This window comes from Hyperolius riggenbachi, chromosome 11 (assembly GCF_040937935.1).
Source record: "Hyperolius riggenbachi isolate aHypRig1 chromosome 11, aHypRig1.pri, whole genome shotgun sequence".
Lineage (NCBI taxonomy): Eukaryota > Metazoa > Chordata > Amphibia > Anura > Hyperoliidae > Hyperolius > Hyperolius riggenbachi.
In genome coordinates, this window is record NC_090656.1 from 89,411,460 (window position 1) to 89,429,565 (window position 18,106).

The 18,106-nt window shown below is 43.8% G+C and overlaps 1 protein-coding gene across 17 annotated transcripts in view; it reads left to right on the forward strand.

Annotated features, from left to right (window-relative positions):
* Window positions 1-18,106, forward strand: part of SYT7 (synaptotagmin 7) — a 945,664-nt gene that overhangs the window by 792,413 nt on the left and 135,145 nt on the right. For 13 of the 17 annotated variants that reach the window (XM_068261178.1, XM_068261176.1, XM_068261179.1 and 10 more), the window contains one exon: window positions 2,352-2,474. The exons of the other annotated variants lie outside the window; for them this stretch is intronic. In XM_068261178.1, coding sequence (XP_068117279.1) covers window positions 2,352-2,474 — 123 coding nt within the window. The remainder of the gene's footprint in view (window positions 1-2,351; window positions 2,475-18,106) is intronic. 17 annotated transcript variants of the gene reach the window in all.

The window sequence follows — 18,106 nt, forward strand, 5'->3', positions numbered from 1 at the left end:
TGACATTGATATATTTTTTATTTTCCAATGTTAACATGAGGGAAAATGAACCAGGATTGAAAGAACCAGTGTGATTTGACTAGGGTGTGCCAGGGGCGTGGTTGGGGTGTGGCAGTAGGTGTGGCTTAAATGTCCCTCTTTCTTAGCTCAAAAGTTGGGAGGTATGCAATTGAATAGATGTTTTGTTCCTACATGCTGTTTGTCTATAGCCAGCTTCAGAACCCATGACCCAGAATGATAGCGAGCAATAAGATATATAGCAACACTGGGGGGGCATGGTAAACAAATGCCAATTCATTAGATTGTAAGATTATAAGTACATTCTTCTTTTGGGGGGTGGGGGTTCAGTTTATTAAAATCATGTAGCATTTTTTTTTTAATGTATGCAAAATTATTGTGTCCTTCGCAGTCTATGTAACGTGAAACTTCCAGGGTCTTGTTTACATCAGATTCTGTAAATATCTAAATATATTACAATACTGTAAATATCAGTATTGTCAGGGCTGGGGATCGCTTGACCTGTCAATATAAAAGAGCCAGCTGTGGCTGGAGACTGTCTGGTGACTAAGCTGTGTTCAGGTGCTGAATTACTGTATGTCTGAAGCAATTGTTGGTGATTGTTTAGGGTGACCATTTAGAACCTATCACTGCACAGGGCAATCTTTACTGTTTTGTAAAGATCTGAGATAGCGAGTGAGTGGGAGTTGCCCCATTGCGGGAATATAGAATAGCAGTAGCGATCCTGCAATCAGGATGCAAAGCAGCAGATCACTAATGATGTTTTCAGTGACAAATGAGGCATGTTTGCCTAGCTTGAAGGTCACTCAAGGTTGAAGTGGAACAGGGATTTTTGAAACACAGATTGGTAGGAGCTCATTACCAAGCAGCACCTGCCTTTTAAAAATGGTCTGCAGAAAGCCTATCAGAAAATTTAAAGGCAAATTTAAAGGCACAGCAACGTACGTCCAAATCTGCAGTAGCAGTTTATGCAGGGGCTGAACAGATCTTACTATCTCCTCTAGAGGAAACTAGAGGAGACCCGCAGTTTTGTATAATAAAATTATGTGGGAGCAAGGGGGGGGGGGGCGCAGGCAGCTAGTCTCCAGGCCCCCGTCCTACCAGTATTATGTCACTTGAGAGCAAACTTACTTGTGTGGTCCCAGACACTTGAAGTGGAGGATGGATTTTTGGACAGTGCGGGCTTCGGGATTCTCAGCACTGGGGCAGTTCATACACGCTTTCTCAATCAACCAGTATTTTTAGTGTAACGTGCAGTGTGTGCGTGTATAACACCTAAAACCCACATGAGTTTTTAAAGGGAACCTGAGTGAGAGAGATATGGAGACTGCCATTTTTATTTCCTTTTAAACAATACTAGTTGCCTGACAGTCCTGCTGATCATTCAGCAGCAGTAGTGTCTAAATCGCACTACTTAAATAAGCATCCAAATATTCTTGACATTTTTTCAGAAACATGCTTGTTCTGCATGCTTGCGATTTTAAAAGTGCAGCAATGTGTACAGGCCCTTAAACGCAGTTGTGTGAATGAGCTTTATGCAAACTACTACGAGAAGTATATCAAAAATCATTTCACATGTCTTGCCTAATCTTAAGACTTCTGACTGATGGTATACATTGCAAAATACAGCAGAGACAATCTGCTGAACACTAATGACTAGCAAACCAAAGGTTATAAAATCTGTGATAAATCAGACAGTGAATTTTACTTTAGGACAGATTACATTTCCATCTTTCGGTAGTAGAAGAAGATTTGGTTTAGACTGAGAAGACCAGGCCAGACTTTGTAGGTCCACTCCTGGGAATTCCTAGGTGAGTCTGGATACATAACCCTGCCTGACACTTCGTGTTCTGTTGGCGTCTGGGGGACCATCCTAATACAAGGCTCAGTGGAGACAACCAGGCCACCGGTATCTACATAAGATGTGCAGACCTCCTCAACCAGCTCCTCTGAATTTCCAATAAATGTCGATGTGAAATAAAATTCCTACTCCACGAGACAAGTTCTGATTGCAATCATTATCTTGTGTGGGAGCAATATGCATGGCAAACTAAAATGTCTTGTTTTCCTGCATCTGCTGAAATAGATACAGTAATTCAAGTATGAAATGACTTAATGACAATCATAAACAGATGTTCTTTTCCTATGCATGTCACCATACGTCTTTCCTGCATGAATGTACAATGTTTCTTGTATTCCTTTTGTATATATAGAAATAATGACCTGCTTTCTGGTAAGATTTCTTGTTTCGCTATGTTAACTCTTCCCTCTCTGACTCTTTCATCTTCTTTCTTTCCTTTTGTGCTCTCTCAATCCCCCCGGCCTATGGGCAGGGAAGGCCGCATGGTGGTGCTGTCTTTGGTGCTGGGTCTTTCTGAGCAGGACGACTTTGCCAATATTCCTGATCTGCAAACCAATGGGTCTCAACAGAACCAGAACACTCAGGGCGACAAGAGGTAGGAGGGAGGAGCACAAACGTGCCCTCCCCTATATGCGATCATATGGTGGAAGGGCATGTGTTCATTCTGGATAAAAATTGTGCCTATGCCAGTGCTGGTCTTGTCTGGTTCACACATCCCTTTAACACATTGATCACAATCGAGATTTGAATGAGTTCATCTGAGTGCATTACCCATACATATTATCTAACTGCATTTTATCATGCTTTCCCACATCAACACTAAAGGCCATTTATACTTCATTAAGTGAGCTATCATTATACGTTTCTGTATCCTTTCACTCGAATCAACATTCTTGGGACCTCATATGTTAATGTTAATTGGTTGTATAACTTGAGTGAGTACAAGTGACGTAAATAATTAGGGTAGGATTGACAGATATAGCAGACAACACATTGCACAGGTGGGTCATTTAAGATATCCTACTGACTTTGCTCGCTGTGTGGAGCAAATCATTAGTGTTTATATACTAATTGGGAAGGAAAAAATGCATGTAACTGACAAAGATTGGAGATGATGATGTGAACATTTATTAGAGGGACAGTTAATCAAGTTACTTTCTTACATACGTGACAGAACAATTACTTACATATTTAGTTAATCTGTCACGCAGAACCAAAGATACTGGAGGTAATCATTTGGTTCAAGGAAGAGCTATTAACAAATGTAGAGATTGATACACTGGGCTTGTTCAAGGATGGAGAATGGTGATGAGCAAAAAAAAAAATCTCCTAATATGCATATTTCCACTGATCCAAGAAGAGAAAGAAATTGAGCTAATGGAAACCTACAAGCTGTTGGTCAATTATCTGGCAGCTGGTTGATTAGCCATCAGCTAAAGGCTTTTACTTGCTCAATGTAATTCCCTCCCTGTTTCAGCAAACATGTTAGGAGAATGTTTTGCTCATCAACCCTACAATCTGACCTACATTCAAAAAGATTTGTATGCATTTATTGATGCCTGGAATTTTCCTTATCAGCAAAATAAAAAAACAGGTAAGAAGAAGTAAAAAAAAGTAAACAAAATAATTTATGGTGTGCCCAAAGTGTTTACAGTTTCAATTAAATAGTGCAACATAAAAGGGACAGTGGCATTTAACTCCAGAGGAGAGACATACCCTTTAAACAAGGAACAATCGAGAGTGCTGGCCTTTACAGACTTGTGTTAGCTGATAACGCATTCTGTTGCTATGCCAGTGGGGCAAGGGGTAAGCTGAGGGACAACAGAGTGATGCATGTGTGATGTCACGCGGTGGAAGGGGAGGGCATCTTCAAAGAAGTTGGTCCTTGCTCGGCAAAGTTGATCTGACGGGCAGATTGCTTGCCAATTGGCCGTTGGTGGTCGGGGACCTCTGTACACACGCCAGACGATCGGCTGAGGCGGTCATTATTGGCTTCAATTAGACGTGTGTACGAGTAAGAGATAAGAGTGCTTGTAGATAACAACAATGCAATAGTTTTATTTCCTGTCTATCTATCTATCTATCTATCTATCTATCTATCTATCTATCTATCTATCTATCTATCTAATCACAAATACTTCTAGCACTGCACTGGGTGCACTTCTGTGCTGACAGCATGCCCTGTATGTTCCCTCCCTGTTTGTATATTACCTCCTTCCCAGTTTCCTGCGACTTTACCTCTGCTGCCCATGGCTGTGTTTAACAAACTCCAAAAAAGATCCGGCTCTGCTCTTTATGCACTTAAGTACCAGCGGTCTTTGCCCCCTTAAGGACCAGAGACTGCTGGTACAAGGAACGGTGGAATAGCGATGAATATCGGCGAATCGCTGCACATACCTGCCGCAATTGCCGTCACCGCCACACGCCGGGAACCTGGGCCACCCACTCTGCCGTCTCTATGACAGCAGAGTTCCTGTGAGCCGGTCAGGAGACGCTTTCATTGGCTCCTGACCCTGCCTATCAATGTAAGTCAATGGGAGCCGCTTACGTTGATAGACAGGGTCAGGAGCCAAGAAAATCGGCTACTGGCCCCCTCACAGGGCTCTGGCATTATAGAAACGGAAGAGTGAGTGAGCTGCGGCGGGGAGACATCGGCAAAATCGTCTGAAGCAACGAAAGCAGCGAGAACGCGCGGCGTCGGTGGATTGAAATCTACACCCTGGCAGCCAGATAGCTATCAAAACAGGGCGTAGATTTCAATCATCAAGGTCCTAAAGTAGTTAATATGTACTTTGATGCTAAGTAATTAAAGCATAGAATTCACCATTGAAAAATGCTGTTGTCGTGGATCACTGTGGCTTACCTCAATAACGACAGTTTCAAAAGACAGAAGGTTTATTTAGCACAGGCAATGCATTTCGTGGGTCTGAGCACACTTCCTCAGGCCAACAGCAGTGCCAAAGCAGGGAATAGCCAGTAGCATTGAGCGTCTCTCAGATCAAAGAATGCAGAGTCAACTCTGTAGTATTTGGCCAATTGGAGAATGCAAAAAAAAAAAGACTCCTTGGAAATCAGAAAACGAAAAATCAAAAGTTGGAAATCCGTGAAATCAGTAATCGCAATTGGCAGAACTCCGTGGAAACAGAAATTGACATGTCTGACCATCCCCACTTTCAAACACTATGTGCTATGCAATTTTCTTGTGCTCCCATTAACTCTAACACAGGAAAAATGTTGGTCAGAGTGCCCTTGCAATTGACAAATTGTGTGTGATCCAAAAATTAGATTGAAATGCAGCCAATGGAAAAGGACCCTTAATGATAAAATATGAAGCAATCTAGCAAACTGCAATAATATCATTGGAATACAACCTGTTAAAAGGTCTGAATTTTAGTTCTGTGTCCTTAAGGGCTGCACTTCCACTGCTGTAACTATGGCTACAGATGCATTCTGCTGCACAATGCCATTTACCTTTTTCAAAACACATCTATTCTCTAAGCAATTAAGGTAACTTTTTTTTACACTTTCATATGTTCAGTATTAGAAATGTGAATAAAGCAGGCCATACATTAGCCGACCAACCAACCAACCAATCGACCATCCGATTATCATAATCGAATTGGATGAAAATTGGTGCTGCCAAGTGCATGCCCGAGCGACAAAGCGACCAGTTTCGGGACAGAAATTGGCCGCACGGTCCGTCGCGCATGCTGGAAGATGTCGGGCCGAAGTTGGTTTGTCGGGTGTGCAGCGGTACGGCGGCCGAATTATGAACAAGCGACGAGACGACGAAACCCCCTCCGCTCCCGCCGCAATGTATAAATGTATATAGTGTGTGTATTTATACATTACCTGTCCGGTGTCAGTGTCCACGCGGTTTCCGTCGCATGTGTGTGAGGGGCCAGGGCAGAGTGCGTTAACTTACCTTCTGCCACTGTGCTTCATCCTCCCGAAACTTCCACCTACACAAAAGTGTCAGGAGGATGGAGCTGCAGCAGCTAGAGGCAGCAAGACAAGATAAAGCTCTCTGCCCTGGCCCCCTGCTTCCACACACGCGGGTACAGTTTTGCTTCCTGTGAAACTTTGCCCGCTCATCATGTCAATTCATTAAGGTTACAGCATGCGGTAAAGCCCTGGATGATTACCGGCAGTTCTCCTGTGTCGGAATCAGTGCGGGACTCCTGCAAGTGGTTTTGATTGGACCCGAAGCATTATCTGGCAGGTCCTGCTTTCCTACCACCTAGGCAGCGAGCAGAGATGCGTCCTCTGCCTCCCTTCGGCAGTTTAACCTCTTCCGTTCCTGTTTGAAGATGCGGAGGAGCTAGTGGGGCAAATCACCTAAGCAGAGCAAGTTTAAAGTTTCTTGAAAGTTCATCAAAGCTGTGGCAAAGAAATAAAATGTTAAGAAAAATGAATGGAAACTAATAGAGAGATTCAGATCGAGCAGAGGCAGTATAACAAAACATATAGATCTAAAGGGATGTCGGATGCATCTTACTATTGTAATGCTGTCTCTGCACGGAGAACAGATGTAACAACACAGACATCTCACATTCTTTTGCTGTTACCGACAACTGGGCTTTAGTAAATTACCAAACTTCTACCGCACCTGTGAAAATATTGATGAATTATCACACAAAAGTCTAAAATACCGAATGCGGTATTTTTTCGACTTGTTATTTGTTTATAGAACAGCCTTGATGAATTGATGCCTATATGTTACAGTCAGAACACAAAATCTGTCACACAACCCAAAGCATACTGTCAGCTTAATACAGTGTGTGCGTGTGTTTGTGTAAAGTAGGGATAACTGATTTTAAACATCTCCAGGGGAGACTCATATATTTTGTAAAGCACAGCATAATATGCAGTACATTCATACACAAAGACTTTGGCCAGCCAGAACACAACCTGACCCGAGCTGGCTGGTCAAGTACCGAAAATCAGTAAAGTGCAGTGGCTGCGGTGGTATCTGCACATCCCCAGGCTCCTCTAACCTCTCCACGCTGCTGCTGCGTCACGACTTCCACTCCCTTCAGATCCCGAAGTGACCAACTTCTGGATCTTGCCGTAACATGTACCCAAAGTAAATAACATTTGGTGTGTACAGCCATAAAAATAAATGTATCTGTTTCATTTAAGTGGGAGCATCAGACAGTGCGCGCCGCACTTTGTGTTGACCTTGTGTACAGCACACAGGGCAGAAATACGCACAGCAATGCGTATAGTGTGAATGAAGGCCAGCATGGGCATAAAATATAGCCTATCACTGAGCCTTCTAAGCATCTCAGCAGTTTGCTGCTTGTTATTAGAAAATGCCAGCAAAGCCCAGAAAAGATACTTGTAAAGTGAAACATTTTCTTGGCGCACGCACACCTCAGCAAGTGACCACAACAGGCAAGATTCAGAGGTCGTGATAGCTCAGCCTCTGCCCTGAAAAGAAGATTGCGGCGCTGAGACCCAGCCAGTGGGAGCTTTCTAGTTAAATTCTCTCTAGCTGGGAGGTGTGAAAAGAAAAGCAGACATGTGGCTGAAAATGCTTCTCAGAGTTAGCACCGTGTTAATTAAGTGGTCCAATTTTCACTCTGGGGTTATTTTTATTCCTTCTATACCTCGCTACATACATTAACACATTACTGCTGTCACTGAACCACAGTCTGTCACACGTATCTTCCAAAATTAAAACAGGAAAGGAAAAGAAACACAAATCTTAATATGGAGCCTTTTAAAAAAAGAAATAAGTGACGTATTTCAGACTCGATTCCCCAACAAAATGTCGGTGTTAATTCCTCTCACAGCTTCCGTGTCTGCTGATAATGTTATGACAAGAGCTTTAATGAGGAGTCATACACCTGCTTATAATTATAGAACAGAATGAGGAATTGTCACCCAGCAAACAATGTTCTGCCTTTGCACTTTATGTGTAAAATACCTCATTTTGATTTTAAAAAATTAGGCAAGCATAACCAATCACACATCATCTAGGACTCAGTAATGGCTAACCTTGGCACTCCCGCTGTGGTGGAACTACAAGTCCCATGAGGCATTGCAATGCTCTGACAGCTCTAAGCATAACTCAGGGAGGCAGAGGCATGATGGGATTTGTAGTTTTGTCACAGCTGGAGTGCCAAGGTTAGCCATCACTGATCTAGGTCATTAACATGTAACAACTAAAACACTATAGGCATGGGTTTGTATATTCTACCTATGTTTGTGTGGGGTTCCTCGGAGCTCTGGCTTCCTCCCACACCATAGACCCCTTTCTCACTTATAGGGCAGTTCAGCCTCCTGGAGGCCAGCCACGGACACCTTTTGGGTGCAGTTTCATGAAGCAGCATTTGTAACACCATATGTGTTGTCATTTGATATGTGGTGGCGTTGCGCAACAGCAAGAAAACTTGTTGCATCTGAGGACGGCAAGTGCCGTGTCTGTACAGTGTCGGCACTGCACTGTCGCCCAAGGGATCGGGTACTGATGCCTGCCGGGGCAACAGAAATTCCTCTGAGTGTGCAAAGCCTTAATCTAATGTAGGTTTGGGAAGTGTTGTTATATTCTTGGACCTTGTTGGGTATATCATGCAGGAACCCCAGGCAAAAGGCTACATTCAAAGTAACACATTGTGGTGGACAATATAATTGCATTGTAATGGTACGTTCATATCTGCGCTTTAGAGGTGCGGTGGAATCCATGAGCATAGAGTGAGGTATACTTTTCATGAACTGTATGCTTCACTGTATGCGTTGCATTGCACATGTAATGTACAATGCAACTTTTTCCCGTCCATTGCATTGTGGTCATGTTTTTACAGGGAACGTAATGCAATGACCCACTGTGCAAGTAGCCAAACTTTTTTTTTTTTAACTAGACTAAGCTAGGACATTTACTTTTCACATGTTTATTGCTTACAAACAAGCTGTTTGCAGCAATCGCAAAGCGCCTGCGATGTGCTAAATCACAGAAGTGCCATGATTTCACAGAGATTCCCAGAGCGATTGCGATTTGGCAACTCTAGCCACGGATGTGATCACTCTGGGATCGCTCACAAAATGTTGCTAGTGGGATATCGCATAGCCGATCGTCGGCCATTGGCAAGCGTTGCAAAATCGCTCCTAGTGGGTTCCAGCCCAGTTACCAATGTATGCAGGAATCAAGCACATCACACTGCTTTGTAAAGACTTTAAATGATATACAAAGGCTTTTCCTCTCAAGTCACCTTTGTGGAGTGTAGGTCACTGAGGTTACAGGTCATGTCCTTTGGGTCCTATGTAGTATTCAGAATTTGATCAGACCTTTCTGACCCCACGTCTTAAAGTAATTATATGTTTAAAAAAAAAAAGCCTGTTCAGCTTTATCTTCCTTTAACATTATTACCATACCGATCCATCAGTGGCGTAGCTAAGAAGCTTTGTCTCCCAGTGTAAGTTTTACAGTAACCCCCCCCCCCCCCCCAAGCATTTTATACATAATTTATATATCACAACAAATTCTGCCAATGACATCCACAGTGTGAGAGGTGTAAGCACAGGAGGGGAACAGCTTGCTAATGATACCACCACTATTCAAAGCATACTGTATATAGAATTGATCATTACCAGCGAAGGGCCCCGGTGCGGTTGCAACCTCTGCATCCCCTATTGCTTCGCCACTGTTATGCATCACTAAATATCTCATCAGCTGCTACTACTACTGTACACACCCTATTTCCTGTAATAGGCAGGGTGTAATGTTGCTGGACTTACCCGCAATCACTATCAGCTAGTGTAGTGTGTAAGAAGAGCATGTAATGTTAATGTGGTGAATGTTTCCAGTCAATGCATGATATGTATACGTGATACAGACCCACGCTTCCAGCCATTAGACTTCACCAGTTCTATATTTAATATTGATTTCTTCTTAACCATGAAGGATCTGACCACTGTGCACATGAGACTAGCATATACTGTATGTCATTTAGAAATCCCCATTATGCCCTCTGCCACATGCACTGCTTTACATACAACTGGATCTGCCGCCCCAGCCTTTCCGCCTTGGCAGTGATCAGACATTAATTATTAGTAACAGAGCTCCCCCCAGCAGGAGCTTTTTTTCATTTGCAAATCACTGACATATTTAGCCTAATACAAGCTAATTTACTAGGTATGTAGTGTAGAAATCACAGCGTCCAAATCAGCAATTAATACTCCTTTAGATACATTAACTGAAGCTTTCTTTCAATGTCAATTGATGTCCCTTTGACTTATCTCCTTGCTCCCTGCTATTAATACATTTCCACACGCACAGCAAAGAGTGACACTGCTTATGCGGTCATTAGTTGGGCCAGCTTCCCAGTGGGATTCATACACCTCTATATTTCTAAGCAGGTATAGGAATGTACAGAGGAGTGCGTCTTCTGTTTAGTAGTCAACACAGTCTACAAAATAGATCCATCTGGCTAATAATCAGCTCAAACTACAGGAGAATGTGCGCTGCAGGTATCCATCTGCTACTATACCCTAGCTGAGTCCTTTGATCAGCAGCTTCGCTTTCCAGGATCTCATTTTACTAAAAAAAATAAATGCTACAAGTGCACAAAGTGAGGTGGAAGCTTATGTAGGCAATAGAGTGAAACAAGACAGAGATACAAGCCCATAGAATTAGATATGACATGACATTTGGCTGAGAAACTTTTTTTTTCTCCCTACAAAGTTTATAATAGCAACTTTAGGGATTCAAGTCACAACAATGTAGCAATTATTTTATGCCCATGAATAATGGTTGGGGTGGGAGGCTCGGAAAACACTAGTCAGGTGGCTTCAATTCATGAAGGGCTGATCGGTAAATCAAATCCATACAGGAAAATACTGCATTCTGTATTTTCTATTATTTTTTTAATTCACTAAAGATTTTACAAATGTGGGCAACGTTCAGTAACACCATTCCGTTTGGTAAATTTGATTGATGTGCTATATTCCCGAATGAACTTGTACAGTAATTCCGTAGATGCTGCAGAGACACTTGAACCTAAACTAACTTTTATTTTATTTTTTATTTGTTTTTTGTTTTGGTCTTTTTTTGCAAAAAAAAATAAATAAAAAATGGTTTTATGGTTGAAGCGTTTATGATTTGTTCTACACCCCATGTAATAATTCTATTACAATAGAGGTAATTTTCCCTGACAGATATAACCTTCCGACAGGGACCAGCTGGTCTACTCTGTTGGGAAATACCAACTGAACATGCCCACTTTCCCTTTTGTGAAATCGAAACATTTTTAGTCCAGGTCTAAAACATTCGGTAAAATGTTTGGTAATTCTACATTAATTCACCTTGTACACTACCAAACAGGGGCACACCCCTACAAGGGTGCAGGTATGGCATGTGCCATGGGCGCCTAGTGCTGGGGGCACTGCTCCATAGCATACCTGATGTTCTCCTTATAGATTCCAGGGGGCATTCTTCTGCCTGGTTACATTATTTGGGGGGACAAGTTGCCCAACTGTTATTTGGGAAAAATGTACAGGCTGACCTATTGTCATACTTCATTCTTACAGGTCAAGCTTCACGTCAACATGGATACAACCAATTCAACTTAGACTACACCTTCCATTTTTTGGATGGTGACCTCTCCCCTTCCTTCTCTACCCTGGGGCGGGTTTGAGTGTTAGCTATAGGCGTTGTTTTCCCTAGATATGCCTCTGATACCAAATGAAGTATTTTAACAAGCATTCAGTAGATAAGTCTTAACTGCTTTAGTGAACTGAGGCCCGTTTACATATTACTGTCTATGACCAGCGACAACATTTCAGCTTATGGACAGATTCTAGTTTGACAGGAATAAGAATCTGCAAGGTGGGAATTGGAAACTTGCAGAAGTACATTTAGGGCATGGCAGTTAATTGCTTGGAAGTTTCCAAATTGGAGTAGGTCTTGCAAATTTCTGGTTCCAGTCAAACCAGAATTTGCATATTGATCTACTTTTTGGCTCATGGTTAGTGATGATAAATATTGGCACAGCCCAGAATGCATTTTGGTTTGTCATCTTCACACTTATAGTCTGACGTTTCTAATGCTTCTGGCATATTACATATTGTCATCATGAAAAAACATAAATGGTATTGTTTTCCAAAGTAGTCTAGAATTGGTTAATATAAATATTTACAGTACTGGATGATTTATTTTCAGAATGTACTGCATATTATGCTGTGCTTTACAAAATATATGAGTCACCCCGTAGACGTTTACAATCAGATACCCCTACTTAACACAAACACACGGGCACACACTGTAACTCACTCAAGCTGACAGTATACTTTGGGGTTGTGACTAAACTGAAGCAGTCACGAGCTATGTGCACAGACTATGTGGGGACCCTGGAGAAGATTTTTCAGGACAGGTGAATGGAAGGCTGGTTCCACACCAGACAATATAAAATTCATGCGATTATGTTGTAATGGAACAGTCATGTTGGCGTTAGCAAGGTCGGATTTTTGAAAGGACACAAAGGCCCCAGCCTTGGGCGGCTCCAGCACAAGGCGGCACCTGAACATGGAAAAGGGATTTCTACATATGAAGGACGGGGCTGAAAATGGGGAGCAACACATGAAAAAGTATCAGTGATCCCTAAGAGAGCTGTCCATGAAAGCGAGGGGCTGCAGTACATGGATGTTATACATGAAGAGGGGGCTGTACATGGAATGGGAGGGGCGCTGATGCACATGGTAGGGGAGCCCTCTGTTACGTTAGTGCGCAGTCAATGTGACGCATCATTCATTCTGGAAAAACGCTGCGGACCCAAACTCGCAGTCCGTGTGGCAGATCAGATCCATTTAAATGAACCATTGTGAACAGATCTATTGGTTAACATTAGATCTGTTCGCATCTGTTCCGTGACGGTCCACAAAACCGTGCTGTTCAGTTAAGCATATTTTTCATGTACTATATGCTTCACTGCATGTGTCGCATCACGAGTAACACACATTGTGACTTTTCCCCTCAGTTGCATTGCAATCCTGTCTTTATAGAATGTGCAACGCAATGCCCAGTGTGAACCTAGTGGAAAACTGATGCTAAAGTGGAGCATTTGCCAAAAGCAACAAGTTTGGTCTAGTTCAAAATAGCAATTCCAGATGGCTGTGCATTTGGAACGCAACGTACATGATCACTTGCAATCTGCATTGCCGTGCGATCACTACAGGGAATGGGTCAGTGCTGCATTTTGCCAAAAACACGTGCAGCAATGCGATATCGCAAACCACTGCTGCGTAGCGCATAGAGTGTGAACGTCAGACAGTCTATGCAGTCTATGCACATCTGATGTTTTTGCAGATTACACACCATATGTGTTCCCGAAATTGCATGGCAACGCATATAGGGCTCGATTCACTAACCGGCGCTAAGTATTAGCACCACAGTGCTAAGAGGTTTTCCCATATAAACCATATACTTTGTGCTCAAAGTTTAGCGCTGTGCGCGAACCGTCGCATTCAGTACGCTGGAAATGTCGCACCTGGTGCACACAAAACGGCGCATCGGGTGCGTCCGAAACGGTGCATCACTGTTTCAGGCGCACCCGATGCGCCATTTCGGGTTCACCGGGTGCGACGGTTCCAGCACACCGGGTGCTTTGTTTTGCGTGCACCGCACAGCGCTTAAACTTTGCGCGCGAAGTATATGGTTTGCGCACGATCAGTAACGGCTTTGGATGTGCAAACTACTTAGCACCCTAGTTTGCACGTCCAAAGCCTTAAGATGTGCTAACTGAGTTAGCACCGGCTAGTGAATCGAGGCCATAGTGTAAACGAGGCCCCATTTCTCCAGTTCGCTTTACACTTGTTTTGGAAAATCTGCACCAGAATCCTCGGTTGAACTGAAATCCGTAATGTACATATGTGACAATCGTTACCCAGTGCACATTGTTTCCAGCTGAGAGTGTCATCTGCTTACCTGTGGCTTTTGAAAGCTGCATTTATATGTTGGCTTCAGTATGAGCATCAGGTTATGGAAGGGGCAATCCTAGAGGTGCTGTGATCTGGGTTCTGGTCATTCAGATTCCGCTCAGAGATACTTGTCACCTTACAGCGGTTAATGTCACTGAGCATTTCCTCTCATCTCTATTGTTCGTCATTCATAGCCTTTACAATCTGAAAAGTGTGATAATCGTCTTGTGCTGTCTCCAAATTTCACCCTCGCATGTCTATAACAGTTACATTTCCAGTTGCTGCTCTGCTGCTAATTGCTTATTAACGTGCATGGTTGACCAAACCTGTTTGTAATCCCTGGAGATTTCCTGCATGAAACGTTAAAGGATTAGGCTAAAGCTATAACCTCTTTACTGCAAGCCTTTGCCTGATTGAGAGATGTGATGCATGAGATCACTGAATTTGAGTTCATCTCTATAGCCTCTTTTTAATTATGCTTATTGAGGCCATGCTGATGTGATGTGCAGAGTCCTTGGGGTGCTGAGGGCCTGGGTCTATTGTGTTTGCATATATGTCACATAGTAGCAAACAACCTATTCACTAAGCTGAATAACACTGGAGGACATAGATGAGCCAGCTAACCTCCCCTGGCTGTTTTAGGGCCAGTTCACATGGCTGTCTGCCCGTGGCTCATTTAGCCGATGCTAAACGCTTTCTTGCTCCTGAGCAGTAAAGTGTTTGGCATTGGTTCCCAATGTCACGTCGCATTTTGAACCCCTAGAGGGATTCTGAGCCATGAACGCAAGCTATGTAGAAGTTACATACAGTGTCTCATAAAATTCAATTGACCGCCTCAAACGCTGGTAAACGCACTGAGATGAAAGCTTCCAATCATCTCAATGGTGAACGTGGTAGATCCCGGTGCTAAACAATGTTTACACACGCAAACTATCAACCCACACACTGTTCTTCAACAATAATCGTCACGTGGTCCTCAGTGGGGTAAAAGGCAGCATAAGAAGTTAGGTAATATTCCACACTGCAAACCATAGGCAACAATTTTTCATTGGTAGAAAGCTACATAAACATGCTGGTCTAAACTCAGCTTGGGCGGATGATAACGATCGCCATGGCCAAGAATAGAGAGTCAGACCAGCGTAGCAGCCCATAAAGATCTGGCATGTTTATCCTTAGCGATGCCAAGTACCGCACGACCACATTGTTCTCCTCGCTCCCCCGCCCACTGGAAGTGCCTCAGTTTCACTCCGCTCATCATCCCTTCGCCCCTCGCATATCAACAGATGCATCTATGGCTGATGAAGTGTCTGTACAGCGCTGTCAGTGCTCTGTCGCCCGGCACAGATCGGTACATGAGCCTTTGGGCGACACAGATCCAGAAGACATCCCCTGGTGAGTATGGGCCTTAACAGTCTAATGTGAACTAATCAAATTCCAGCAGTCCATCTGTATGTAGCGAGACAGACTGGATCGCTAATGAATGTAACAGGGCCTCTTAGTGGATACCGCCTCCAGTGGCACCCTGCCTCCTAGAATCATGCAGACACCAGTATCAATGCAATATATTTATTCCCCACTGACCAACGTGATCTAATGGGGTGAAGTAAGCAATAGAAAATATAGCACTAATCAAACACTTGTTAACTCAGCAAGATCATAACAGTAACAGTAATACGCTTCACACATTCAAAGTGCATAGAAAGTGTATCTCCAAGGTAGCCACCTCCTGCGCCCCTCCAGTGTCACTCTAAACAAGTGTACACTAGACTGGCACAGAACGTACCGCAGCAAAGGGACAAGCTTAATAAACTGCAATCAACACACGGTAGTAACCTCTTGCGCCCCTCCAGTGTCACTTTAAAGGAGTGCACACTACACTGGCGAAAGACGCACAACCATAGCAAAGAAACAAACTTAAGACAATGCAATCAGTAGCACAATCTTATTTAACTCCCGACTGGCCAGTGGGCTATAGTGCAGTTTCACTCGGGGTACCCCTTTAAGGAACATTATGTGCACAGTTGGGCGCCTTGTGAAGAAGGTGCAGCAGCAAGAAGACTCCTGATGCACTCAGCAACAACAGCATAGATGCCAGTGATGTGAGAGGGGACAGGTTAACCAGGCTACAGTTCAGAATGGCAGGCTATGGCAAACAGTCCTGACATACACTGTCCACAGTTTGTTGTAAGAGGAGTGGTATGACTCCCAAACCTCTCAGCAAGGTTAATGCCCCTCTATCACTGCAAAGATGGTTCCTACCATGAGGTGCAGGGCCAGTCCCTGATAATGGTCACTCAGCAGGTGCAGAACTCACAGGCAGAAGTTTTGAGGAGATTGAGATTCACAAACTTTGTAATCCAGCTAAAATGGTTCCTTCTGAAGTCCACGCGGCTTGTACAATCCAGACTCCACCAACCTCACAGGTTCACACAGTTCTGGTCCGGCAGCTGTATCCTTTTTACCAAGATCCAGCAGCAAGATTCAGCTCAGGGTGCAGCAAATCTGTGTCACAGGATCCCTTCTTCACACTCAGCAATCAAATGGAAGCCAGTCCTATGGATTTAGGCCTGAAGATCCAGTCCCAGTCACTCCAGACCTCACTCCCAGGCTCTAGGCACACCAGCCACCCCTCAGCTCCCAGCAGCCTCTGCTCACTCCAGCCTCTCTTCCAGAATTCTCTGCAGTCTTAAAGGAACTATGCCCTCTAAAGGCAGCAGTACATAACATAACAATAACAGCACATTATATGGTGTTACATTCTCCCCCCACTTGAAAAGCTTGGGTCCTCCCAAGTACGGAAAGTTACACAACTTTTCTTTAATTCACAGACATAGACATACCTAAATGGTCTGGATATACTGACCATAACTAAATGGAACCCACCAACTAGCACTAGGTACTTTGGCTCCACAGGGATACAGGGTGCCACCTGAAAGACCTGAGTTCATGGTTTTGGGAACATGGGCGTTGATCTCTCGGTGTGAAGCACATACTCTCTCTTCACTGCAGTTCCCCAAAGAATCATAAGTTAATCTTTTAGGAGCTCTAATTTGTCGAGGCTCCCTTTTCTCCAATGGACTTTCTTGGACATTTTCTTCCTGAACTTCTTGTTCTATTATTGTATGACTTTCTGGTTCTTTATCCTTCAAAATATCCACTGGTAGCAACTCTTCCTCAACTTTGTCTGAAAGAAGAGTACCATCTGTATCACTTTCAGTCACCAGGTCTTCTAGATTGCCTGAAGCATTTTGTTCCAGACTACTCGATGGGACAAACTCGGGCGCTTCTATTCTGAGTTGGCTCTCCTCAGCATCTTTCTCCACTACATCTGGACTAGTCTGTGGCACACTCACATCTTCGGGCCTCAAATCTAAGCCATTCTCAAGAGGACCCCAAACAAATCTTCCTACTGGGGGTGCGTCCCATCCCCACTCTTCATCATCTTCTTCAGTGTTGTGGTCACACTCAGGTGATGCTGCCATGCTCCCCTTCTGTGTGGCTAACCGCTGTGACCTCCTCAACTGACGACCTTGATCATGCTCAGCTGCCACAGGATCAGGCATTCTCACTGCTTGTCCCAGTGGTAACAGGTTATTGCGGTGCCATGACTTCACAGGCCCACTTTGTCCTTCTGGCCGAATCCGATATACAGGAATACCTGGCAGTTGAGAACACACCTCATACACCTGCGAACTCCAGCGATCAGCAAGCTTGTGTTTTCCAGGGATCCCCAGACTTCTTAACAACACACGATCACCTGGCTTTAAATCATGAATCCGGATTCTTTGGTCGTACCTGGCCTTATTCTGCTGTCCCCGCCTTTCTGCAGCCTCTTGAGCTTTTTCATAAGCAGTCTTCAGGCTCTTTTGGAGACGCTCCACATACCCCTTGTAAGAGACTGTTGTTGTATCATCACAAGAAGTCCCAAAAACAGTGTCAATTGGCAACCGGGCCTCCCGCCCAAACATCAGAAAGTATGGAGAAAATCCAGTGGCATCATTCTCAGTACTATTGTAGGCATGGACAACAGCAGCAATATGTTTGCTCCATTGAGCCTTCTTCTCACTGGGTAAGGTCCCCAACATATTTAACAATGTTCTGTTGAATCTCTCTGGTTGTGGATCTCCCTGAGGATGATAAGGTGTAGTTCTGGTCTTCTTTACACCCAACAAACTCAGCAACTCACGTATCAACTTGCTTTCAAAATCTCGACCCTGATCTGAGTGAATGCGTTGCGGGAGGCCATAATGTACGAAATATCTCTCCACCAGTACCTTTGCTACTGTCATAGCCTTCTGGTCCCTAGTAGGG